This window comes from Dermacentor albipictus, chromosome 8 (assembly GCF_038994185.2).
Source record: "Dermacentor albipictus isolate Rhodes 1998 colony chromosome 8, USDA_Dalb.pri_finalv2, whole genome shotgun sequence".
In the NCBI taxonomy this organism is placed as follows: Eukaryota; Metazoa; Arthropoda; class Arachnida; order Ixodida; family Ixodidae; genus Dermacentor; species Dermacentor albipictus.
Genome location: NC_091828.1, coordinates 81731401 through 81758636, shown reverse-complemented (window position 1 = coordinate 81758636; position 27236 = coordinate 81731401). Strand labels below are relative to the sequence as shown.

At 42.7% G+C, this 27236-nt stretch overlaps 1 protein-coding gene across 9 annotated transcripts in view; it reads right to left on the bottom strand.

Annotated features, from left to right (window-relative positions):
- Window positions 1–27236, bottom strand: part of LOC135898645 (uncharacterized) — a 90540-nt gene that overhangs the window by 42538 nt on the left and 20766 nt on the right. For 8 of the 9 annotated variants that reach the window (XR_010563381.1, XM_065427710.1, XM_065427714.1 and 5 more), the window contains 5 exons: window positions 18534–18694; window positions 14347–14373; window positions 11897–11970; window positions 11624–11725; window positions 4244–4393 (listed from right to left, as the gene is read on the bottom strand). Coding sequence is in view for 8 of the 9 variants with exons in the window: in XM_065427710.1 (XP_065283782.1) it covers window positions 4244–4393; window positions 11624–11725; window positions 11897–11970; window positions 14347–14373; window positions 18534–18694 (514 nt within the window). In the remaining variant the exon portion in view is untranslated. The remainder of the gene's footprint in view (window positions 1–4243; window positions 4394–11623; window positions 11726–11896; window positions 11971–14346; window positions 14374–18533; window positions 18695–27236) is intronic. The other variant, XM_065427715.1, reaches the window with a different exon arrangement.

The window sequence follows — 27236 nt, the reverse complement described above, 5'->3', positions numbered from 1 at the left end:
TATGTTCACATTCGCCAAATGATGAACAAGATTTCTACTCAGATGCTCCCAGTTGATGCCATTGAACAAATCTCTACCTCTACCAACCTACTTCGTTGGTAAGTAGATTGAGTCACCCTAATGAAAATATCAAATACCTGCCAGAAGCTTTCATATAAATATTTCACAGAAGGAAAAACCAGAATTTTACATTTTTAAAATAAATTTCACTTACAAGTGACTCTCCTGCTTCTAAGGCGTAAGGTGTGCACCACGGTGTACACAGTTAGAGGCCTTAATTGCTCCTTCATTTCGCTTCGGGAGCCACGAGCAGTTCTAATGAACTGCTCTCGTGAGCATGCACGTAAACGATAATGGGTTCTTAAACACGGGATTCTCTTCCTCCAATGCTTCTCCTTTCTGGAACCTAAAGGAAGCCGTACTTCAAAAATGAGGTGTAAAAATATACGAAAGGGAAGGTATGAAAATCTGTCAGCTTCTTGTAAGCATTTAAAATGCAGAATCACAGTGGTTTGCATTTGCGCCCGGGAATTCACGTGCTGTTAAATGTATGTAAGCACCTAACCAAGCATGAGCTGTTACTTATTATAGTGAACACAGGCATCATGCTCATCGCAAGTATGTATCATGTCACTAAGCAAATATACAATTTCATTGTACCACTATTTTATCGCATGGATATATCTGTTGAGAGGCAAGACAAAAAGCACTCACTTCTCAACAACTAATCAGCTTTCTTTAAACACATTTCTAAGTTTTCAATGACACTTGCTCCTATGTATTTGTCTCCAGAGAGCATTCTTGATTTTGGCTTTTCCATCAGAGACATTACAAAAATATACCATGTTAAGATGACTGCCTAGAGCATGTGAGAATTTTCATCTTGGTGTGACATACTGTATTTTGATTTTGTTGACATTTAGCTAAATGGTACAGTCAATATACCCACATTCTAGTTTTCTCGTCCAAATTACATGGAAATGTATTGTGAATCTTTGGCGTGCGCTCCTCTGCACAACGTGGAATCGCGCTGGGCTGGATCTTTGACATCGTTGTGTCCTTGCTGCTGCCTTGTTGGATTATATCAAGCGGGTGCCAGAAAAACATCGTTTGCGAAAGTGAACATGAGGGCATTGGTGTAAAGCAAAATCAAGACAGTCAAGGTCATGACGCTAAAAGAAAGTCTTAGCTCTTAGTCTTCCTACGGAACTGTATGCAAAACATCTAAATGACTGCAACAGTCAACTGCTGAACTAACATCAATTATTATGCTTAAACAAAAAAAGAAATAACCGAAAGTTTGTCCTCGTACGGCACCAATTTTGCACCAATGTTAGAATACTCCTACTAATAAATAAAATACTAGTCATTGTCAGATGTCATAGGCCTGTCATTAGTCTGGTGTGTCGCAAACAGCACTTGGGACACATCCTAAGCACGTACTCAGCGTGCCTCCCGCACCATTTCTGGTTGTGCCACTGCTCAAGCCATGATTTGAGGATCATATCTGCAAACATAATGCTCAGTAGGGATGAAAATATGGTCTTCCAGTTCAACGGATATGACTGGATGTGCCTATGGGAAAGGGCAACAAAGCTTGTTTTGGCAAGCTTACCGAAATTTCAATGATACAAGAAAGTTCACTGCAGCCTGCCTCTAAACTTGCTAAAAGGCTTGAACTAATTTTCATTTCTGAGGTGCGCAATGGAGTTCATTTTTCACAGACTCGAATAGTGCTGAAGTTCGAAATCTAGCATTTTACGCTCTTGAAGACATACAAAAGTTGCAGTTAGGCCACAGTTATTAGTTTATGAGAGTAATTCTTTGTTTTGTGTGCGACAGACGACAGGTAATACGGAATTAAAGCAAAATTTTATTTTGATACTTTATCTATAAACACATTTGATCTGCCACGCAGTAGCAAGATCACCACATTATGCGTGTAACCCACAGAGGAAGGGTGATCTAGCTGTTCATATGACATAACTGTGAAACGCCAACTCATATTAGCAAATGCACAGGCATGTCCAAAACATGAAGCGGATGCAAAGTGCCTCTACAATTGTAATTCCTCAGAGCATCCGTAATATTCGATCCCGATGCATACCTTGCCACTTCACATTTCGAGTTCGTTGACATAGGCACCTTTTCAAATTCGCACCATGCTCGAAAAACGCAACGGGAGACATAAAATCAGACATATAATCACACCATTTCAGTACATGAGCAAAAATAGTTCAGTCTTACGGCTAAACGCAATATAAGCGATTTAGTGCGTGACGGCGACGATCGACGGCTTCGAGCGACCAAACGGGCCGCCGTTTGAACAGATCGCTCGGTTCTAGAAATCTAGAATTCGTCGATCATCGCCCGGAAGTGCTATGAGCGACTAGACAATAGCGCGAAGCCGAAACTGGATGCACATTGCTCAAATACTACTCCTATTGTCGCGCTGAACGAGCAAATGATTGAATTTTTATACGTGCAAGGATAAGAACCTACTGCAAAACCTTCGGAAATATTTTATGGTACTTTTTACAGTAAAATACATCAACTTAAATTACTAAAGCACGCGTTACGCTAGTTTGGACGCGCACTTGCGGCGCTCATACCGGCAGAACCGGGGATACGTCGCTCAAAATCATCGCCTGCGCAGAGTACGACTTATAGGCGACGAGCGAAAGCGACAGCCATCTCCATTGCATCAATTGTAGTTGTCGCGCGGAAGATCGCTTTTATAAAATCGATACTTTATTCAGCATAAAACATTGATTCCTCGTGCGTTTTCAGTAAGCTCAGGATAACGCACTCAATTGAGCTCTTGCATGTTTCTAACTAGCACTGGCGCTGCACGTAACTTCAGTGGTCGCAGATTACCCATGGGCGAGACACCGTAAAGCCTGTGGGTTATTCATAACGAAAGTATGCCGCCAGCAAAATGACGCCTTCTGTTACGTACCTCCTTATTTCAACAGTACTCCGTACACAGCAGACGGCCAAACTGAATAAATTCTAACACACAAAGCGCACGCTAAGCACGCTCCGCATAGGCTCGGAATCATGGGCTGATCAACAAACCATTGTAAGCGTCCCCTCGCTACAGATTTTATTCAACATATCATGGTTCTAGCAGCATTTGCGATTTGGAAAGCTCTTACGGATAGCAGGAAGTGATAAAATCCCATACACTTATCGCGATGACTGACTTTTTCGATCGACATCGAGAGACACAGCGTACTTGCCTAGTCCGTTGTTATGCGCGTCGGCTAAGCTCCGCGACGACTTCCTGGTGATAGCATGTCATATACGCAGAATGATCACCTACTTTAGAATTCACTTACCATGGAGGATCTGTCGGTATATCCAATGAATGAAGAACGACTGTCGTGTTTTCGTGGCGACGCGAGATGGCTGACACACGATCTCCTTTGGATGGCCTTCGTTGCTGCTCGCCGGACGGATCACCATTCTCCGGTGCTGTGCTGTTCCGCGACGTTGAGCACGCGCGCGGTGGAGCAACTCCGAGTGAAAAAGTAGAATGCTAGCTCCGCGTTCCTCTGAACTGTGGCAGCCTGTTATCTTAGAAGCAAAACGGTGTTTCCTTTTTTCAGCGCACGTGAGTGATACATTCCCAAGTTCCGGGCTTGCATCCTATAGTTGAAGCAGAAGATTACGCTACGTTTTGTTCTCTATTGCCGAAAGAGAAGAACGGGGATTCTATTCTTTCTGAGAAGGACAGAGAGAAACGCACATTTCACTCTCTCCTTGGTAAGGTAAGAAACAATGCATTTCACTCCACTGGTCATTTTCCGTGAGTAAAACAATGCTTTGTAGAGTAAATCAGCCGCTTCACTCCTGCGATTCGCTCCCTAGCTTTAGAGTGTGGCCATGATAGGGCGAGTACGTCAGTATTGTTTGTCGACGGTGGTTGAAGTTTATTTGAAGGTGCCTTACCTTTCGCCATAGCTCTCATCGCGTTGTCGGCAGCGCTCTTGTCGTTATAGTGAAAGTTCCAGCACTCGATTGCTTAGTGCCGAGAGTGATATGTCACTAACTAGACGAAAGACGAGAATGGCATCCAAGTGAAGGAAAGGGCAACGCCAGGGAAATTATTGTAAGAAAGCTCATGTGTTTCAAAGAAATTATACTGTCTGAAGGGCTCGCGTAAAATAATAAAGCTGTATTTGGACAGCTTTTTCTTTTTTAAAAAGGCATAATGAATTGGCAACAGTGCCTAGCTTACCATTGGTCTGTGCGTCAGTAACCCTGCATGATCCACCTTCTGCCCATAATTCTACCATATCAGTTGAACATATATTCAGCATTGTGGCATGACATGTTGTTGTTTTGGCGTTCTGGGTATCGAAACCCCACAACATGCAATTTGGGCCTCCTAAAACAAGTGAACAATGATAGGGTGATTACACATTTTTGGGAATTCACAAAGCGATATGTTCCGGTGTATCTATTTTTTTTCACGCCAACTTGAACCACTGAGTAGGTGGCAGGGGTGTGTGCCATTCATTGGTGATAAAAATGTTGGCAGCTTATCCGGTGCTCTGTGAACTTGTAAAGACGTCATATATATTTAGACAATCGTATGTACGTATTCATTCAGACACCACGCGTGGACTTCACAGTGGCGCCGCTAAGTGCAGAACGTGTACAGCTTGAAGTGAGAAAGAGGAGCCCGGCTGCAGCACGGGACATATAAAGTGCGTGTTTTTGCAGCGGCAACACGTTATGGTGCTACATTGTTGCAATTCTAATCGGTGTCATAAATATTTCGACAGGGCGAAGCACTCAATTGAGGGGAAAAACGGACGAAGGAAGGATTGGAAGAGGACGACGCGAGCACTGTTTGTTTTATTGATCACAAAACACACACATATTTCTATATTGTGTGTGTTCTGTGATCAATAAACTAAAAAATAAAAATGGCCGAAATTTTTACAACATGCATATAAACCAAACCACCCATATCGCGCCCATATGGTCTTAATTGTCCTGCAATGATGGCATTCGAGAGATACCTACAAGAATCGGGGCTTTTTAATCACAGAGAACGCAGTATATTGCATAAATATTTCAGGGTCCTGGAATGACCTTCCATTGCATGTTATACAGCGGAGCTCTCTTAGGCTAATTTCCAGCATTTGGTGATGTGCGTTGGCAAAAACAATGGCGGCATCTATAGAGCTCAAATGGCTCAAGCATAAGGCAATATCGTATCTGCGTATGTGTCCCAGCTATGTTTGAGGCCAAATCTGTCAAAAGCTGTGATAGATGATAACTTTGATGCGTTGCCATCCACGCAGAGAGCGATAGTGCGGCCGTTGCGCCCTGTGCTTTACCGACAACGGGCGAGATACTTAACGTGGAATGAACCGACGCGTGTGCTGTACAGACTGGGGCAGAATCGTTGTCGCCAGCTTATACGTTTATCCCGGAACATCGAAGAGGCACCTCGAAGACATTATATTTGACACATTTGGGAGCATACGCCCGATGAAACCCAATTCCGTCGTCCTTGTGGGCAACTTTAACATCGATGTGGTTTGTCTCAATATAAAGTGGTCCCTGGCATTTCTATTCGAAAAGTTAGACCTTCAACGTTACACCAAGACCTATGTCTCCACGACGCGCCACCGACCCTGCGTGGACCTAAAGTTCTTTAAGAACATCTTCACTTTTGTCACAGATCCCATGGCCGTGTATCATAGCGACATAAATCAATAATTACTGTGGTCACGAGATATACGTAAATAGAAGTAAACCTAATAGCGGGCTTGTTTATGTTATGTGGTGTTGTTATTTTATGTTATTTTATTCATAGGTATATACAGTACGGCTTGCCCTCTACCTTCCCTGATTGGAAGGCTCTAATTTTTTTACTGCAGCGGGCTTTCAAGCTAAAGACGTATGGCTACAAATTTCCATGCATTCTTTGAAGCCTAGGAATTCACTGAATATTGTGCTGTGTGCAATAAGTTGTGCATGCGAAGCAACCATAATAATTATATATATACATGCCAAGCCACGTTGGAGTGCTGATGATGTGTAACCGGCTATAACGCAAGAGAGAGAGAGAAAAAAAACGAGGAAAGGGGAAAGGCAGGGAGGGTAACCAGAGGGGAAGATCCAGTTTGCTATCCTACGCTGGGGAGAGAGGGGAGGGGAAGGTAATGTGATAAGAAAGTACTGATAACGCAAGAATTTTTCCATTACTTGCGGCGATGATGCTGTCTCTGTACACTTAACAGAGGAGCAAGAAGAGCTTCAGACAGACGCTACTGCACAAATGAGCGCTTGCAAATTTGCATACATAATTACTAAGGCGCCGAAAAATGACAAACCCACTTTGATTTGATAATGTATATGATGATGACTATCAGCCAAGTTACGGCTCAGTACCACTCGCTGGTGTCTCAGTTTTTGGATACAATAATCTATGCAGTGTTTGGTTTCTTGGCTGCATGGACCTTATTGTGCGGGTACATGTATATCATACACATCGGCAAGCATTGAAGGTAGGCTGAACAAAAGAATACAGGAGCACAATAATTTCAAACTACAATATTCAGTGCCACACTTAAGTGATGAAAAAGGAGTCTCGCGCTGGGTAGTTTAGTGTAGACCATCAGCTAAAGAATGGTATGGTCACACAAAAAAGGATGAGTGCTTATATCTTCACTTTCGCACATTGTGCAATCCCCGCTGATGCTTCGAATATATGAACTGTCAACCAGGTTTATATTATAGTCAACCAAGTAGTGTAGTTGTCAGCATTATAAAAACATACAATGTATAATGTGGCCAGATATAGCAAGGGGTTTTGTGTTACTTGAAGTACGAATAAATACGGAGGTTTAGAAAAAACAACACAATATGTGTTCGCGCTTTAGAGTAAAATATGCACCTGTTTGCTGAGGTTGTCATTTATAAATTGTGTGATATGAATAGGCAGTGATCCCCTAAATGAATGAACACACTGCTTGGCAAAGCCATGACAACGAAGCTGGAGACGCTTGCGCGTGCGTGCAGTCAGCCTTCTTCTCATTCGCTGCCATTCTTTGTAAATATTGTATAAATATATCATTCGCCTACATCCTGCCTCTTTCACACTTTGGTGATGGCTCGGCGCACGTAACGCCTCGCAAGAGAACTCCATAGCGGTCATCACTTCGGACATCTGCCGGCAATGGGAGAACATATGGCGCCTACATCAACTACCCAACTTCAACGATAGCACTTTCTACGCCAATCCTATACGCCGGCAACCATATCGCGTTTTCAAACAATAGCGTCAAGTATTCCAGAACGAGGTCGACAAAAAGGTTACAAAGGACATCATCGAGCCTTCGTCAAGCCCCTTCATCTTCCTTGTCCTGCTTATGAAAAAGAAGGACGGCCGCTTACGTGCTTGCATTGGTTATCATAATTTCAACAAAGTAGCTCACAAAGGCGTCTATCCTTTACCTTGCATCAATGACGCCGTCTTATGCCTTCATGCAGCCCAATACTTTCACTATGCTCGTTCAGATCGCCATGCTCGTTCTCATTGTCTGTGCTGCCGGTGTTCAACGTGATCACGAAAAGGTGCGGGCAGTGCAACAATTTCCCGTGCTGTGCTCAGCCAATGACGTCGAGAGTTTTCTAGACTTTTTTTATTGCGACAGCGTGCCTTCTGGCACAAAGAAATAATTAAACGTGTAGATACACGCAGGATTCTCGGAGGAAGTCCAGCAATGTCCGGTGGTGGGGCCCCAAGATGCAACTGTCTACATCGTGCGGCCGACCTAGGGGTGGTCCACATCGAAGCAGGTGTTTCTGGCGGAGGGCATGTGGAGAGGGGCGAGTCCAGCGGAGGTGCTCAATGTCCACCTGCAGACAGGATCGGGACAGAAGGGGCAGGAGTCGCTGATGGAGCCACGGTTCTGGGGCGACCACGACCAGGTTACCGTAGCGGTGAGAGCGACACGGAAGCGTAACCTTCGCAGCAAGACCTCTTCCCCACGCGCTAGGCCGTCATGGAGGTCGGCACAGGTGGCACACTGTGGGAGGCACACGGTGGGAGAAGTGCTAGCATGGCTCGCCGAACGTGTCCTTTTTCTGTGAGGAGCCTTGTCTTCGGAGAGGGCGGGGGGCAATTGAAGTGGGCAAGAAGATTTGTTATGACTTGCTGCATGCACTAAGGCTTGTGTGGGATGTGCATTGCAACGTATCCATTGTACACGTACTGTAACGGGTAATTTCTCAACTGTGTCTAGAATCTCCTGTGCCAAAACGTCGGAATAGAAAACACGCTGCAGACGATGGATGGCAGCTCGGGAATCGTTTCTTTTTCGTCTTGCTTTGGTCGCCTTCTTCCGAACTTCGCGGACATTGCGTGCTCTGTTACTGAGCTTTTGAAGCACGGCGTTCTTTTCGTGGTGTGTCCCAAACATGCAGGCTCGTTTATATCTTCGACCGTTTACTTACCGCACCACCAATACTGGCCTATCCCGATCTCTCTTCGGCTACAGAAATTCGGACCGATACCAGAAGCTCTGGAGTTGACGAGCGAGTAAATGCCTTCACCAGTCGCCTTCTTTCCATGGCGGAACGGAACTATTCGATCACTTAACGCATGTGCCTGGCTTTAGTATGGGTTCTCACCCCATTTAGGTCTAATTTGTGGGTACATATTTTGTCGTAAGCTGGGATAAATAGTGCAAGAACGACACAAAGACGAAGTAGAAACACGGGACGAGCGCTTGTAACCACATATATTGTGGTTACTACCACCATATCCTATGCGGGCACGCATTGCTCAATCGCCTCTCTGTACGTTTCGCTCACTGGGTGCAACGTCTCCGAGAATAATCGTTTGTTGTCAAGTACAAGTCTTCATGATTGCACCAACCACACATGTTTCGCACGCCACCCTGTTGATGCGCTCGATCTCATGGACTCAAACTCAGACGCCTGCGTACTGTCCATCCTTACGTTAAGTAACGTCCCTACCGAACAGCGACGCGACGCATCTTCACGGCTTATCCTCGACCATCTAAGACCATTCTGGTCGCCTGTATATGATACATGGAAGCTGTCGGTATCGTCGTAATATGAGCTTAGATGGCCCAGAGCCTCTGCTTGTCCCACTGTGCCATCAACTATCCAGTGTTCTTTCTCATCTCCACGACGTACCAGCTGCCGGTCACCTAGGTGTCTCGCATACGTACGCCTGCATCTGGTGTTGGTTTTTATGGTTAAGCATGTGCCACTCTGTGCTCCGCTACGCCACTTTTTCTGAACGCTGCGAATGCCGCAAACGCCCATCAGCGCTGCCTGGTTGTGAGCTGCAACCCGTTGATATCTGTGCAGAGTCATTCTTCCGCGTCTGTGGTGACATTCTAGGCCATTTCCTTATGTGTATCTCGGAAAATAAATTGGTTGCATTCGCGACAGTCTACGCCACGCGCTTCGCAATAACAGGGCTTTGCCGAGAAGCTGTTCTACACTTCGCTGACTTTCTCCAACAGGACGTAATTCTCCAACATTGCAGCCCTCAGAAGTTCGTCAGCGATTGCGGGACGTACTTCCTCTAAGATGACATCTTTAGTGTCTGGCCAACTGAACACACGCTCATCACCGCTTATCACGCATAGGAGAATGAATTGACCGAGTGCCTGAACCAAACTCTGAGATGCTAGCCATATATGTTCACCTGATCGCCGGGTCTTCGACAGCAAGTTGCCATTTGCTATATTTGCGAAGAATTCGTCACGGCATGACAATGCTACATATATGCCGTCTCATTTACTGTTTGTGCGACATCGTCATTGTCCTTAGATGCTCTCAATTCTTTAGCTGGTCCCTCGCCTACTGACTACCCCAGTGATGTCATTGCTCGACAGCCTGCGCATGAGCAACTCCCTACTCCGCATTAAAAAAACTCCGTTGCATAAGTCGACAAAGAAGCGTGCACTGCTCTGCAGGCTCTCTATTCCTCGTGTGGTCCCCATGCATACGTGTGGGCCTTTAAGAGAAACTGCTCTTCCGTTGCACGGGGCCCTAATATGTGCTACGTGTAGTCGGGGACGTCGGTTACGAAATTTTACACTTGGACCCTGCTTCTTCGACTTCCTTGCTTCCAACTGAGCGGGCCCATGTTTCTTGCCTGAAACCGTATTACTGTTCTTCCTCCTCGGCTCCATAACAAGCGCCATGACTGCACTTTCTTCACTGCAGGGTGAGGTTACGGAGAGATATGTACATGAAGGAATGCGAATCTTGACAGAGCGATGAATACGATGATTGATACACTTGCTCTTGTGGCTGGTCTGCCGCCTTCTTTGGCCCTACATTTCTTTGTAAATATTCTGTAAACATATCCGTCATCTAGTTCTCACCTCTTTCATCATAATATAAAAATTAACAAACTAAACAATTATATAAAAATCTTACAGGGCCAGTTCATAGGAGAGCAGAGTACATGAATAAGCATAACTTTGACCATATTCAATTGAACAGTACGAATAGACGACGAGAAAACCCAAACTGTTCTTTTCTCAGGTTCGTCCTTGACTTCACTGCCGCTGCTGCTTCACTGCCTGTTGTACCATAACGGGGAAGTCACAGGTAACAGCTCTTTTTTAATGGAACCATCTTGAAAATCGTACATATGAATTGTTCAAACCGGTCTCTATAAGAAGCATAACACTAAATACTCACAAAGAGAGTTGATTTACCTGCATAACCAACGGCAACCTCCTCAGCCAATTATGTGAAATGCTCGTTTTACTAAGTCTCAGTCTAAGTCACTTTAAACATCGCTTCCATAAAGTTTACGGACACCTTATTTTTGTCTTCTTGTAAGCAGTTAGCAGTTAGCAGATGACAAGCCAAGAAAAGTGATAGCACTTTCCCCCATGATTTGCTAGAGAAGTCTAATATCGCAGTAAATTTTCAGGCGATTTTTATTGATTGAAGCGCACTGCAGCTCCAGCACCTTTTATGTTCTTTTTTGCTCAATATTGAGTTTCAAATAGCTTCAGCTAGCTTTCATGTACGTTTTTGAACGTGTGAGCATTACATTTTAAAGCTGACTATAACTTCAAAGAAATGAATAGGAAATAAGCAGACGTCCTGGCTTCTGTGGCGCACTTTGATGTATTCTCGTTATTGATTTATTTTTCTGTAGCTCATTTGAAGTAACCAATTTTTCTCCGCTTGTTTCTGTTTGTCAAAATCATGTCGAACAGCACATAGCATGTTCTTCTGAATCTTAAAGTGAAAATATTGTTCCTAATTTTAGCAGCTAACCAGAAAACTCCCTAGCAATCATCAGTAATAACCTGCATTTCAACATTTAAAACAGCGAAGGTTCTGCAATAAATTTGCAGGCTATGGTTCCGGACGTGCTATAATATACTCTGTGTAGGCTATGCACGACGTAAATTGTCAGCCAAGAAAACCTCCAAGTGGTACAACTTCGCTCTCTAAAATGAATGGATTGTTCACAGGATTGGTAAGTAATAATAAAATTTCCTAGATGTCCTACAAGCTCTATTTACACACTATGGAACAGCTCAAAGACAAGCTTGCACACTCTGAGACGTTTTGGTGTAAGCATACTCACTACTTTTCCAAGAACCGTATGATATAAGTAAGCAGTTCTCTCCTATATCTAAAACAATAAATTCGTCTTGAAAGTCATACTTATTAGAACCTGTAGCAGTTCCTGGAACAATCATTAAGGAAATAATTTATTGTCCCTGTGAACACTGCAAATATTTAAATGGTGAAAACTTGTAACAATGAGATTAACAATAATGCAGAAGGTTACAGAAGCTGTCAACAAATAAAGTGATATCATTAGCATCATTGCGAAAGCGTTTTCATGATTGCTTACCATTTTGATCAAGGTTGATGGCAAGTTCCAAGCGTCCATACTGAACTATCACCTCGAAAACAGCTTCGCCCTGTCTTGAGATATCACACGTATAATATTAGACTTCAAACGGAAGTGGTACGAAAAACGAAAGCTAAAAAAATGGCAGCTATATTCGTTCATAAAAATATGCCTACTGTAATTTGAAGCTAACGAGTCAGCGATATACAAAACTACAGACATACATATTACGCTAGGTAGAACGGTAGAACCATAACAAGGACGCCAATCTTAAAAGATTATATACCGATCACATTACTATCCGTTGTCTACAAAATATTTACTAAGGTAATCGCAAATAGAATCAAGAACACCTTAGACTTCTGTCAACCAAAGGACCAGGCAGGATTCCGTAAAGGCTGCTCAACAATAGACCATGTTCGAATAATTAATGAGGTGATAGAGAAATGTTCAGAATAAAACCAACCCTAATATACAGCTTTCATCAATTAGGCGAAAGCGTTTCATTCATTCGAAACCTCAGCAGTGATGCAGGCATTACGGAATCTGGGTGTGGATGAGTCGTATGTAAAATACTGAAAGATATCTATAGCAGTTACACAGCCACCATCGTCCTCCAAAAGAAAGCAACAAAATTCTAATAAAGCAGGGCACCAGGCAGGGCATCAGGAAGGGAAATACGATCTCTTCATTGCTATTCACAGCTTGTTCACGGGAGGTATTCAGAGGATTGGGAATGCATTCAGGATTGGGAATGCATTCAGGATTGGGAAGAATTGGGGATAAGAGTTAATGGAGAATACCTTATTAACTTGCGATTGGCTGATGATATTGCTTTTCTTAGTAACTCGATATACAAATTGCAATGCATGCTCGCTGACCTAGACAGGCAAAGCAGAAAGGAGGGTCTAAAAATTTATCTCCAGAAAACTAAAGTAATGTTTAAGTCTCGAAAGAACGCCAGTTTACGATAGGTAGCGAGGCACTGGAAGCGGTAAGGGAATAGATCTAGTTAGGGCAGGTAGTGACTGCGGATCCGGATCATGACACCGAAATGATAAGATGATTAAGAATGGGCTGGGGTGCGCTTGGCCGGCATTCTCAGGTCATGAACAGCAGGCTATCTTTATCCCTCAAGAGAAAAGTGTATAGCGGATTTGTCTTACCAGTACTCACCTATGGGGAGGAAAACTGGAGGCTTGCGAAAAGGGGTGTACTTAAACTAAGGACGACGCAACGAGCTATCGAAAGAAGAATGATGGGTGTAACGTTGAAGGAGGGATAAGAAGAGATAAGATTTGGTGAGGGAACAAACGCGACCTAGTTACATCTTAGTTGAAGTCAAGAAAATGAAATGGGCAGGGACAGGACATGTAATGAGGAGGGAAGATAACCGATGGTCATTAAGGGTTACGGACTGGATTGCAAGAGAAGGGAAGTAGAATGAGGCGGCAGAACGTTATGTGGGCGCATGAGATATGATGAGAAATCTTGCTCTCGGAAATACGCTCCAGAAGGAGATAGGTACTATGCAATCAGGCATAAAGCTAAAATCACAGTAGTAACTATCAGAGACCGAAAGCAAGCGGCAGGGGTTATAGAGAAAAAAAAACATGAGTAGCATATTTATAGTTCACATAAAATGAATAAATGGAGATTGACCGGTCATGCAAAGTAGGGCAGATACATGAAGGGCTAATGAAGTTACGGAATTGTTCTCGAGATAAGGAAAGCGCTGTCGAAGATATTAGAGCAGCGGTGACGAAATTAGGAAATTAGATAAGCCATTGCAAAACAGTAGTCATTGGCGATCTCTGGAGAGGTCATTTTTTTGCAACGTACATAATACGAACGATAATGATAACGACAAAGACAGACCAATTGCACACGATGTAATAAACAACATAGTACAAGCACAGGTAAGACAATGGCAACCACTGGCGACTACACCCTTGCTATGCTTGGTCTTTATATAGTAATGAATATTTTATTGTGACTTGTTTGCGATGTCTAGAATTGACTCCTTTCAAATATCTGATTCGTTAATATTTCAAACATGACAACTACCGAGATAAATACATTGCAAGATAACACTTGTTCTGCAAATAAACATGGTGCATCGAAATATTTCAGAATGCTCCTAGGCGTACTTATTCCCATGAGTAAGCACCAGCTTTTCACTGACTGCATCAGCATTCACTGCTGTAGAGCTAAAACTATGCGTTTACCTTGCATACGAAGAAGGCAATCATATAAGCCCTATCTCAATCTGTTACGATGAAAACTTCCTACATTCCTAAAATTTTGTACACTCCACCACCTACAAACATGCACTAATATTTTGCAGGAAATGTGGTAACTTAACGCTAAAATTTCGTCAAATGTGGGTGCTGTGTGATATTCGCCAGGCTGCGTCTTATTTTGAGCCAGACTATATGAAATGTACTTACTTCAGCACCATCGACAAATGACTGCCTCTGAAAGAAAAAACTTATTATGCAGCCTTTAGTTCCGCCATAAAAAATTAAATTGCAAGAAACTACATTTAAAACGTATTTTATATGTTTGTAGCGAGGAAAACCTGGATTATATGTTCATCTATACCTACATATAATAAACAAGAATTAAATTTCGATCATATCCTTTATATAAATATAAGCAAAAAATACAAAATATATGTATGCGTATAATTACTAAAAAGCAGATATCTTAAGCTGCGGCACGGTTATTATTGAATGTGGATGTGCTTTATTGAAAAAAAAGAACTGCTTATTATGTAATAATTTGACCGGAGTTTCGCCCAAACTTGCACATGTTGAACAGTCAGGTGGAGCAAATAGGCAATGAAACGAAAGATGGCATAGGTTAAATAACTTGTTTTTAATTGAAATGTATAAGTTATTCAGCACGGAAAAAGGAACGTGGGTGCAAAAACAACTTGCCACAAGTGGAATCCCGACACACATGTTCGAATTTCGAAAGCAATAGTTCCTGAAATTGACTTACCGGGGCGCCGCGTTTCCATCCATATTTATGGGCATTTTATTTTAACAGATGGAGAATCTCTATATAGGAGCTGAAGCATTTCCTAAGAGACACCAGGTTATGTGGCAAATTGTGACTGGTGCAGAGTGTGGCCTTTAATTTTTCACTGGCACAATGCCTCATTTTACGATAATCCAGCGCCTTCGAATACTAAGACCGCCAACAAAGGCACTTCCATATTCGTAATTTCTCGCTCCTTTTGTTTGCTCCTCTTTCATTTTCCGATATCTGCTATTCAAGTTCAATGTAGAGGCTAGTCAATTGAAGATAGCCTCTGGTTAAACTTCCTGGCTCGATATATATATATATATATATATATATATATATATATATATATATATATATAAAGATGCTCCTAAGTGTGCAGATTCGTGTCTAAAATAAAACTACTTATGCACCGGACCAACAGCACTTCCCATTGAAATATATATATATATATATATATATATATGTATATATATATATCTCTGAAATACATTGCGAAACAATGTTTCAATTTGCAAAATGTATCAGATGCTAAACTTGGCTAGAGGACACAGGTGCCTCACAAGAAACCTTGACACAGAAGGGCCTACAGGCATGTGCTATGCGAAACAACTATCATAGCGGCATCCTCTGCACAAGATGCGCTACGAATTTCGATAGGCATATAACATGCAGGACAACATTACTCAAGAAAGCGAGGACTCCTTTCGTGTTAAAAAGCGGTTATTCGGCAAGAAAAATAGCCGGATGTATAGAGACACAATAGCGGTACGCAAAAGGAAAATGTTTCTTCCGGTCCCTTTCGGCTTCCAGGAAATCCAGGAAGACATGGAGGACAGTCAGCCTTTCACTATATGTACCACAGGTTGGAGGCTCGTTACCAGTGAAGAGAATATTATGAGTGCCAAACATGTGTCCTATTCTGAGTGTAGCGTATAAGACATATGTTCTTCGTGTTTTTTATAGTTGGCTGCCAGAAACCTAACTTCGGCTTAATCGCGTGAAGCTTATTGCTTGTTTCAGCAACCCGCAAGCGTTGCCAGTGGTTTCGCAGTTTGTTTCGTAGGAAAGGCTTCATGTCTGTGGCAGTGACAGGAGCAGAACGAATACCTTGCGATGGTATTGATTTGGCGGTTTTGACTGCAAGCAAATTACCTTCGATTCCTCTATGGCCAGGAACCCAGCATAAAACTACATGTCTAGCCGACAAATAATTGTTGCACAAGATTGAGTAGAGTTAAGTAAAAACAGCATTTTTAATGCTTCTGAAAAGAAATTAACGCTTTAAGGAGACTTAACGAGTCTGAATATTATTGCTCTGTGAAGTTGTGATTTGTTTATATGCTTTAACACAGACAGTAGTGCATATACTTCTGCAGAGAGGGTACTTGTTAGGGTCAGATTTAGGAAAAGAGGGATCAAGAGTAGTGTAAGATGCGCCAGCATGTTACATTGACGCGTCTGTGTAAAATTCGGAGCAAGAGTGCTTCGACTGAAGTACACGAAAATGTATAGCTATTTTGTGCAACGGAGTGTGCTTTGTGACCTCTACAAAGGATACATTCCATTCTATCACCTGCCAATCCCAGGGCGTTAATAGCATAGCTGGAGGCATTAGTCGATGTTCGAGAATCGGGTCATTCATTCCTTCGCCAAGTTCTCTCAAACGCAGTGAGAAAGGTAGTCTGAAAGAGGGTCTTTTACGAAAAAGTGTTGTACGCGTCAAGTCGTTAACGGTTGTGCAACACGGATCCTCCTGATTAGAGTGCACTTTGAGAAAACGGGTGAAGCTTGTGTATGTTCTCTGAAAATGGAGTGACCACTCATCTGAGTACGCATAGGCTTTCGACAGAGGTTGTTCTAAATGCGCTAGGGGCCAGACAGATACCCAGATAATAGATGGCATCTAGCATGTTTAGCGCGCTTGAAGCGTTAGAGTGATATACCATGGCACCATAGTCCAATCGTGATCGAAATAGAAGCCTGTGAAGATTCAATAATACTTTCTATCTCTACCTCATGTGTGGGATAAGATTTTAAGTAAGTTCTTTATTGTTACACATTTTGCTTTAGGTTATATAATGCGTGGAATGAAAGTATGCCTGGAGTCAAATATAACACCTTGATATCTGTGCTCTTTGTTCACAAGTATTTGTTTCCTACACATTCTTACAGTGGGATCTGCAGCAATCCCTTTCTTCCTGGTGAAATGAACGCAATAACTATTGTTGGGGTTCACTATGAACTAGTTTCCATCTTTATCCTTGGCATGCTCTCTCTCGCATTGGTGTACGTACAAGCCGAAAGTTTAAATTTATAAGTAGATGACAACCTTGTCTTGTAGTAAATTGTTTCGAAAGCTTTGGTAGCGTATTCGCTTTTCCTGTTGAGGATACCCATCCCTACACCACAGCTTTTGATTTGCCTCTTGAAATGTTCCGGTATACTGAACAACGCACAATGATGCTAACCAGTGTCGCATTTGTGACACCCAGCATGGCGGGCACCCCATTCACAGCTTTCCGTTATAGTGGGGCTTACTGCAGAACGTCAGAACCCCAAGTTGGGACAAATGGGATATGCAACTGCAGCGAAAATGTATTTCGTTTCCACATCACTGATGATAACATACCTTGCCACCTGGTCAAGGTATGCAAGTAACATCAATGGAAGATGTCTTAGAATAGTTAGGTAAAACACCTCTTAAATTCCCAACATAATGAACATATTCCTAATGGAAGGATGTAGGAAATTGTGGTCAAAGTCTATTTCTCTGAAGCAAGGTGTGACTGCCTGTCGGTTTCTGTTTCTGCATGACAAAATCACAACGTAAACTTAAATAAACTGTAATCAGATTATTAATTTAATTAAGCGTATGGGTCACACCGGCCCGAAAAGCAGTGTTTGCCGTCCAACCGCGCTGTGAGAAAAAAGTACAGCTGCTCAGTGCAGTAAGTATTACTGCTATCGCATTGTTACTGGGTAAAAAAATTTGGATTGAAAACGAAGCACGCATTATAACTTCATGTTTCCATGAGTTGATGCCGCTTGCAACTTGCAACACATTTGGGAACATATATTGCAACATCAAGAAAGCAGATAGCCACTTCTTCCAATGGTATGGAAAAGCATTATTTAGGGCCACTCTTTCGGTAACGTGGGATTCAGCCATGAGCCGAGAATTCCAGACTTGCGTTCGTGTTGTTCAAATTGAAGGCATACCTTAATGGCTATATTTTTGCCTAGATGATCATCGAAACATGCAGAAAAATGAAGCTAGATGTTTCTGACGATTTTGCTCATGCTCTCTACTTGAAAATTGTAGATCGCAATTACAGAAACGGGTTTATTCAATTCGATTTAGCAAACGATTCGCGTGTTTCTTGTTACAAATTATGTCCTTCTGGGCAGATATTTGTTTTCAGAAATGTGTTTCATGTCAATATTGTGGGCTTAAAATCATTTAGACCAAACTAAACACACGATGCATACTGTTCTCACAATAGGAACAAAAAATGCTTATATAAGATATCAGGTGCTTATTCAACGGTGTGCTGTCTGTATCAAAATCACCGCATTTATTGAAATAAACTGCACTCCTACTCACATAAATTCCACATCCTTGTACCGGGTCATGATACGCACAGCTCCGGATGCAGTAAATTTAATAAATGTCGACGTCAAACAAACCCAGTATACCTTAAGGATATGGGGCCATTCTTCTTTGTTAGCCATGAGGAGAAACATAGTTTGGTTGCTGCGAACGAACTGCCAGGAGAGACAAACAATGCAACTGAAAAATGCAACTCAATATTGAGCGAAAGAAAATTTTAACCTTGCACATGATATGTGGAGCCGAAATAAAAACTTATTTCCAGGCGGCACCAAAATGTTCCTGCTACAGCAAAGCTCCGTGCTAGCATCGCATTCTATCGCAATTGATACCAATCAAGCAGTGCTGCAATGGTAAGCTGTGCTGCTTTCCTGAAACAGCTTTACGTTTCTTTTCTAAATATAGAGTAAAGTCCATCAAAGCTTGCCACGTAGCCACATATAGCTTATGGCATCGATTTAGGTTATCGCAACAATTCAAAAGAGTTAAGAAGCTGTTACACACTGAATAAAAAATTTGCTTTAATTAGCAAGCAAGCACTTATGCTTAGCCACTGCACTGATAAATATTGTGGGCGTTCCCTACGAGACAAACGGAATGACGAACCCCTGGATAGAAACTGTGCATAATACACGGCCACACATAGCGAACTTTATCAAATTCATTGCATTTCGCCTCGGCGATGCAGCCGTTCGATTCTGTAATAAGCTGGTCTCGGTACTACAGCACCCATTGGAGGCACTGCACCCCGAAAGGCTTCACATAATTACTGGCCACCCGAAGCACATCACAGTGGTAGAGCCAGACCCCCAATCGAAGGCACGGTGAAAGACACTGGAGAGGGCAAGAACGCCCGGTTCACAACGCAAGGCATGGAAAGTCTCTACGCTGCTATCTCAGCAATTAAGTATCCTCGGCAACGATGACCGAAGAAATACCGCCTTAGATGTACAATTCACAAACGGTACGCATCTACCTAAACAAAATGAGTTCAGATCACGTTGAGCATTGTCCAGCATATGCACGGAAGCAACTACAGGAAATTCCCCTGCAGCTAAGAAACACGTTCGCTCGCGGTTACGTCGACGCAGCATGTCACCAAGTCGATGACTTAAAATGGTACATGGAATTTTACGAGACTAATAAAAATAACGCTGAAGCAAAAAACGAAAGTCTGGACGTCCAGCCGCAAACCGTGGCATTTCATCGAAGAGCCCTTACCTGCACTTTCATTAACATGATACGCTTTTCCAGAGGTGGAAGCACCGTGAACATTTAAATGGAATGTCGAGAAACATACTGTGCCTGTAAGTGACGCTACTGCGCGCATTTAACCGAAAATTGTATAAAAGGGTTAGTTATGCAAGGCGCCAGCTGACAATGTAACTGCAGCCAAGATTGTGGACCATCACTGGGCACCTGGCAGGGAACAAGATAACTCAGAAACTCCGGCACGGTAACTTCCGGCACGCTAAAATGACATGATTAGGCCGTGCCCAGCGTTCGGCGCACTGTCTTCTCGGGCGCGCCATCTGCCGCAGGCAGTCAAGAACATCGTCAACTACTGTCATGCCTTGGAGATTACGCAGTAGCCCCACACGATTTCGGAGGTCCGTGCTACACGCTTGCGCCTCAGTTTTTTCAACCACGTGCCGCAACACGGGAAAAGTGCCGACGTGACGTAAATGTCACAAAATAACTAGCTGCATGCTTCGTTGCCCAACTGTGCGTGAGCATTAGGCTGGGTGAGCAGGCGAATGGAGCCGGCAGGCTGCTTATCTTGATTCGTGGACGTGCACCTCCGGTAGCGCTGCACCGCGAGAATGCACTGATATTACCTTCACACCATCAGCCCCACGGTGTTCGAAACTGCTCTCCTCCACGCCATGTGCTGACGCTTGATCCCTGCATCATCTTCATCACCACCACCCAACTCTCAATGAGATATTTACGACCCTTATTAAGTGCATTGCTTGCTTTATAAAGAGTGATAAAGGTACCTATGAAACGCAGTACCTCCAAACGACAATCATCTGCCTCCTGGTTCACTCGCGCCAACAAGTGCTTCATTTCTGGCTATTGTCTGGCATAGCCATTTGGCAAGGTGGCCAGAAAATTTATCCTTATGTCTGCTTTACATGTTTAATAGAAATGATTTAAATCAAGTTTGCATTTTCGCCCGCATGTCTTTGAAAAAACTGACACGCAAAGTGGGTATCTAAGCGGTGTGAAATTAAGTAGGATACATAAAATTGCTGTGATTATCATTTGTTCAATGGCTAATATGCAATTTTAATGTTATGTAATGTTTGTGGTAATGGTGCTACCCCGTTCAAAGTGTAAGCCGTGGTGCAAACAGAAGACATGCGAAAATACACTGTTAATTATCGATGATCTCAAGAAAGACGAGGGTGTTGTATCGCAAGGGAAGGTTAGTGATGGCAGATTTATGTTAAGAGAAATATGTCCCAATAAACAATCGTAAGATTGATCATTATGTTTATGTTTTCATTCCTATGTCAATGTCCTAATGGAAGCTCGCGGGCATGCAAATGGTCCCGCGTTTATGAATGTACCTTCCAGGTTATGTATATTTGAGAGTTTGAAGCCTAATTCTCAACGCCAGTGAGGTGGTTTCGACTAAAGAAACACAGTTATTGTGATTGGCTGGAACATTACTGGCTACCACAAATTCAGCGCGATTCACTTCGTGATTGTGGCGAAGCAAGAGTACAGCAGTCATTTCAGGCAGCTCATTTTATTTACATCAATTCTGTTAACCTTTCTTCACGCGTTTGGTCTATGTTTACAACACCTAGAAGCTTCGTAAACTGCTCTTATGATTTCTAATTATTGTTCAATTCTTGCTATAATTATTCTTCCCTTTGATTTACATCAAGTTCTTTACAATTTCTGCACGTCATAGATCAAATAGTCTATGACCATTTTCTTTATTTGAGAAACACTAAAACCAAGTTTCATGAATGCCATCTAAGAGTGGAGCGATTGATGCTATAGAGACGCTTAAGAACGTTGGACGGCACTTTTCACTGTTTCCTAAAATGATGTGCAGAACTAAGAAATTCTATATCTTGGAAAATGTGGCTAACAAAAGGGGCAATAGGTGGGCAAAATTTCTAGTTTTTGTGTCATTTATTGCCTAAATGAAAATTTCCACACCGCTGTTTTGGGACAGTTTAAAGGCGGTTTATAAAACGCTTCAAAACTGCTTCCAGATGTATGAGACGACTAAAAACAGCTGAAATTGCATAATATCCGGAAATGACACACACTTTATGGGTGACTCGAGCAGAAAGCTTCGAGTATGAAGGATAAATATGGGCTTTTGAAACAATTACTGAACACTTGTCACCAGCGAAATTTTCTGTGTTTGCAAAGACGTGCGGTAGTTTAGCCCGATGTCCTCAGTTAACTATGGAATGCACGGTATGCTATATATCGTTAAAGTACGATGGCTAGCAGTAATGTTAGGTGTACTTCTTTGCGAAAATTTCAAGTTGCTGAATTGAATGGAAGCACTGAACAGAATTATTGAACACTCCTTTTTCAGAGCGCAGCTCTTAGGTGTTCGTGGCTACTGCGGGCGTTGGGGTGTCCCTCGTAACAGAGCAAACGAACACAGCGAATGATGAAACCCAACCAGAAGCGGAGCTGGATATTAAAGACAGCGATAGCTAAGAGAGCGCGAAAAGGAAAGCGGGGGAGGGCATGGCGACTGCTGTGACAAGAAAAGCATAGTGCCTCGCAAGATGGGCTTTGCTGCGATGGTGCTACGAGATGGCGCCATTGTAGCGCGCGTTGTATGGATGAAAACAAAACGCTGCATGAGTGGAGGTCTGCCGGTGACGGCTGCTGTGAATCGCGTGAACTCGTCACCCACGCGCTGCCTGTCGCAATCTCCCGATTAGCGAGGCAGTCGCGCCACGAATCACTGCATTTGCAGCATGCCATACAAGATAGATTGTCCGCGCCAGTCAACATATCGCGAAATGAAAACACGGATACGGCTGCACTAAAAGATTGCCTAAGGGAGTATGAGAACCATCGGCGAATGTTTTGTTTTACCGTAAGTGATAATCCGAGCATACGTGGTGTACCCAGTTTCCTCAGTGAAGTGTACAAGCAACGTTAGCTGTATTTATGGAAATTGAGAGCCAAGTGCAGGGTGGCGTACACGTGAGACCCAAAATATGTGAATAAATTGCCGTGTTTCCAGTATGCATGAAAGTGGTCCCGAGCGTTATGTGTATCTTTGAGTGAAATATATTGACAGCTGCCCTGGTATAGGTAAAAATTCAACAAAAACCAAGATCAAAGAACTTGCGCGGAACGATATCACAAACTTTACCTCAATGTTAAAAGCATGGACATCAATTATTGCTATTTGTGAAAAAAAAAACTATCCTCTAGGAAGTGCTCGGAAGTGTCACGTTCCTATTTGAAGCTACAAATGCTTATGTCTCAAGAGAAGTAAGCGTTAGAGGAATTACATGTTGAGAAATCCGGGGACTGCTAACTAAAATGTATTCACAAATGTTCGTACTCATGTTATAAATAGAAGCCTCCCAATTTTTATAGCACTCTCGTTCTTTTTTGCGGTTATTCAAGCCAGACACGAGGGATGCATTATTTTGATGTCCTGTCTTCGACGAACTTCAGAAGCAGACCATACGTACTCAGCAAGACTATGGACAAGGTGATATGCTCAATGAAACTTGTGTGGGTTAATTATAGTTATTGCATTAGAGTGATTATGCAAGTGCTCCTGAACATATACTTATTTTTTTTAAAAGCAGTAACATATTTTGCCAGCTACTCTAGCATAACTAAAAATGACATCAAAACCTAGTTTAATGAAAATAGAGAACGCAATCGCACATTTTTGCTGCATATTAAACCCATGGGCAACAATTCCTGCCTTTCTAAAAAGTCCCTTTGAAAGCACTTGAAAGTGCCACTCTGTTGTTTTCGCATACGTTTGCGTATGACTCAGGAGTACTGTGGGTTTGAAAATTTTACATTGCATGGAAACGTGGGGCAGGTTTATTGTAATGTTCAGCGAAATTTTCATATTCCCTCAATAATAGCTAGCGCTGAATGAACTATTGCGCTCCCACTTTCTCATTTATTTCCATGTGTAAAAGTCGTTCGCCTGCTGATTTTGGTGAAAGAAACTCTGCAGCTTCTTCATGTTCCCGGAGAGTCAGGGCAAAGTGATGGATGATGCGTAGGCGAGAGTGAGACATAGTGGCGAAATGAAGACCTCACAATAAATACGCATGCAGACGTTCCTGAGCGTTCATTCTTTTAGCCCGCTGACTGGAAAGAACTGCAGATATCAGCGAGATAAAATCTAGCTTAAACCATTGAATTGCTAACAAATCTATGTGCCCAGATAAATGGTTGGGGATGAAATGCAGGTTTCGTAAAGAAAATCATTGAAGTCTTACAATAGAGAGAGGATGTATAGGAAGACAGGGAGGTGAAAAAGCGTTACTTGCGCTTGGGTACTCCGCATGGCGGCAATCGGTACGGGGAAAAAAATAAAAATAAATTGGAAGGGCAGAGAGAGAACGAGAGAGAGAGAGACGAGAAAAAGCTAACTGCGTGCCCAGTAGAACACTCGGGATTGCGTTCTTTACGTCGATACCGTGATGGCCCGTGGACCACAACAATCATAGTGCCAGGATAAGGCCTCCTGCGCGAATATTCTTTGGGAGCACTGGTCTAGAGATTTAAGCTCTTGTAGTGCACAATGGTCCACCTGGTCGAGCACTATGCACGTCACTTGCGTCTCGACATTGTAGCACTGGCAAACACAGCCAATCTTTGCGAGCGTCTCAGCACAGCTGCACGTGTCACACGTGGCGTAGACTTACAAAGGATCCCACGGCCCTTATTACTATGCATCAAAATCATTCAGCCGAAATATAGGTTACAGTACCTGTACATTTCACAGAAAGGGAGGGCGGCAGAGTTAGCACAATTTGCGGGAAAATTTCAGATGCATGGTCTGGCCAGAAGCTTCACAAATAAGTGCTGAACCTTAGCTTTCTTTTCTTTCTTTTTATTGAATCAAACAATTTTTGTATTTGGTTTCTCTGCTGTATTCGTTGAATTACACATTGTATACCTTGTTTACATTTGCTGGAAACAAGATGCACGTTATAGGCAATTTGCAGTAAAATTTCAAACTGCGCCTAATATTTACTGCCTTTGCAGTGAAGTACGTTTGCAAATGGTAAGACACTTCATATGTGATATGATTCACGAGCAATGCCGTTTTTATGCCACCACCCTGCAAGACGAGCGAACGGGAAGGAGATCAAATTTAATGAATATCAGAGTGGATGGAGGGTATGGCGGAAGAAGCAGAAGAACAAGTAGAGGGCTTTAAATATAGGCAATGTTCTGGCGAAGTAAATTTTCTGCAGGATTATTCTTAGCCCTTTAAAAAAATTTAACCAGGACTGGGAAGTGTTATATATGGAGAAGGTGTTAGGATGAGCTGCCATACATGGGCCGCGATCTATAGTATGCAGTTTAATTACAGGCAACTGAAAGCCTGCACGCCAATGTTTAGATAGACAACCTCGCTGGAAATTTTTTGTGATTCTGAAAGCTCTTACAAGTATGTGCACAGGTCGGCGCCATTTTTGAAATATACGGCCACTGCTATATCTCATGGACCTTCTGATAACCGGCATGCAATCTTTCGGAACATGGCGAACAATCAGTTCGAAAATTGAGATGTCGAAACATTGTGGATTTGTGCTTCCTCAATATTCACAAGCCTACCGGAATGCTACACTGTAACTCATAGCTCCTGCATATCGATACAGAGAATGCACCATGGGATATCTTGCAGCACACTTTGTCCTTGCAAAGCAGGGCTGTGCACCAATCTCTTCTACAACAGAATCATCTGTTATCATTCTTCATATTTTTTTGTACTTCGTGAGATAATCTTCCTCTGCATTGTTCTGCAGCCCGATTTGTGTGTTGACGCCTCTCTATATCTATGATTGTGAAACTGCACAATGTTGACAGTAGGTTGTAATGTATCTTTCCACCGCTTTTCGTGTCGCGTTCGCGAAGGAACTCTTCTTGGCGGATCGCCGTATGGCCTATATACTGTAATAATCGTGTTAACATATTCAGAATATTCACGGCAACGACCTGCTTCAGTGTCACTGCCATGGTTGGTACATCTTTATTCAAATTCGTTTCACTTCTCTTCAATCATAGCTCCCCTTATATAGCAAAAGAGTGAGGGCTGCTGAAATAGCCACCATTAATCTCGCTTGGCAGTCTCGCTGCTGGATGTTTTAATATCTTGATTGTGAGTGCTACCTGCTACTTTGATGTAAATTGTTTGTTGATCTTCAAAACAGTCACTTAGCTCACTGTTTTTTCACCCGTCCTGATACCTCTTTCAGGTTTCTGGTCAACCCTCGTCATTGTGCCACCATTTAAATGCTTCTTCCCTGTAGGCTGATATTTGCTTCCTTTCGTTCTTCTGTGCGCACTCCGTCGCATGGCTGTTTCTTGGCCAGCCTGAAGCGAGGCCGAATGCTGGCCGCAGTACAATGTTGAATAAATGAGACGCGACATGTGCTCGCTGCTATTCGAACAGGAATAGCTCATTTTTCGTTTCATTTTTCTAGGTCATCCACTTTTGATCCCAGTATACTTTTTCTTGTTCTTCGTCTCAGTGATAATTTTCCGCTCCACCTTCGTGCTCTTCTACAGGAAAGCACCACCTAGTGCCCAGAGATATATTTCCGCAATGAAGAGGGTCCGACAGGTGACGAAACCATTGACATACTCGGTCTAAACGTAGCAAGAAGCATTGCGTAAGCAGCCTTTCGGCCATTCAATGCTTGCTTAGTTTTGCGATAGGACCTGCAAATTGTACTTTTGGTGCCAAATATTTGCAATGAAAGCAAATTATCAAATTTCATACATATTTCCGGCCTTCTGTATGCCATCCACCGTATTTCTCCAATTAGGACAGCACACTTAAAGCCACAAAACAATTTCACATATTCAGTAAATGGACAGAGACTGGCGCACTCAGATTAAGTATAAACCCGCCTAAGCGATGAGAAACCACAGCAGGCATATACACATCGGTTGAAGTCTTGTTGAAAAGATAGCTTAACCTGACAATAAAATAATTTAGAATCAGGTCAGCTCACCCAGAGCAAGGTAATCAGCATATTTCAATGCTGCATGGGTGTACAATAAGCTATTTCACTGCCCTAGTGACTCAAATTAAATTACCTAGACAACTGTCCAAATCACGCATCTTCTCTATTATAACACTGCTGAGCCGGAATGGATGGATTGTTATTGCTCATTTACAAAAAAAAACTCACTCTAAAACTAAAACGAAGATGAAGCGAGCCTGAAGGACTCAATCATTTTTGGGTTGTGTAGACGAATGGGCTTCATTTCTGGCTGCTAGCGCAGAGAGGACGCGAACTGCACCATTTCACTTTTTGAAACATTCACTTAAGTATTCAAGAGCCATCGTAGTTGGCAATGATCCTGCTTTGCTTAGTGAGATGCATCTTACTTGGACCCAGGAACGTGGTGTTTAACTAAATTTCCCCACTCCATACCATCCAGAAGGCAATTTCCTTGCAAAAACTGTCAGACGCGACTTGAACA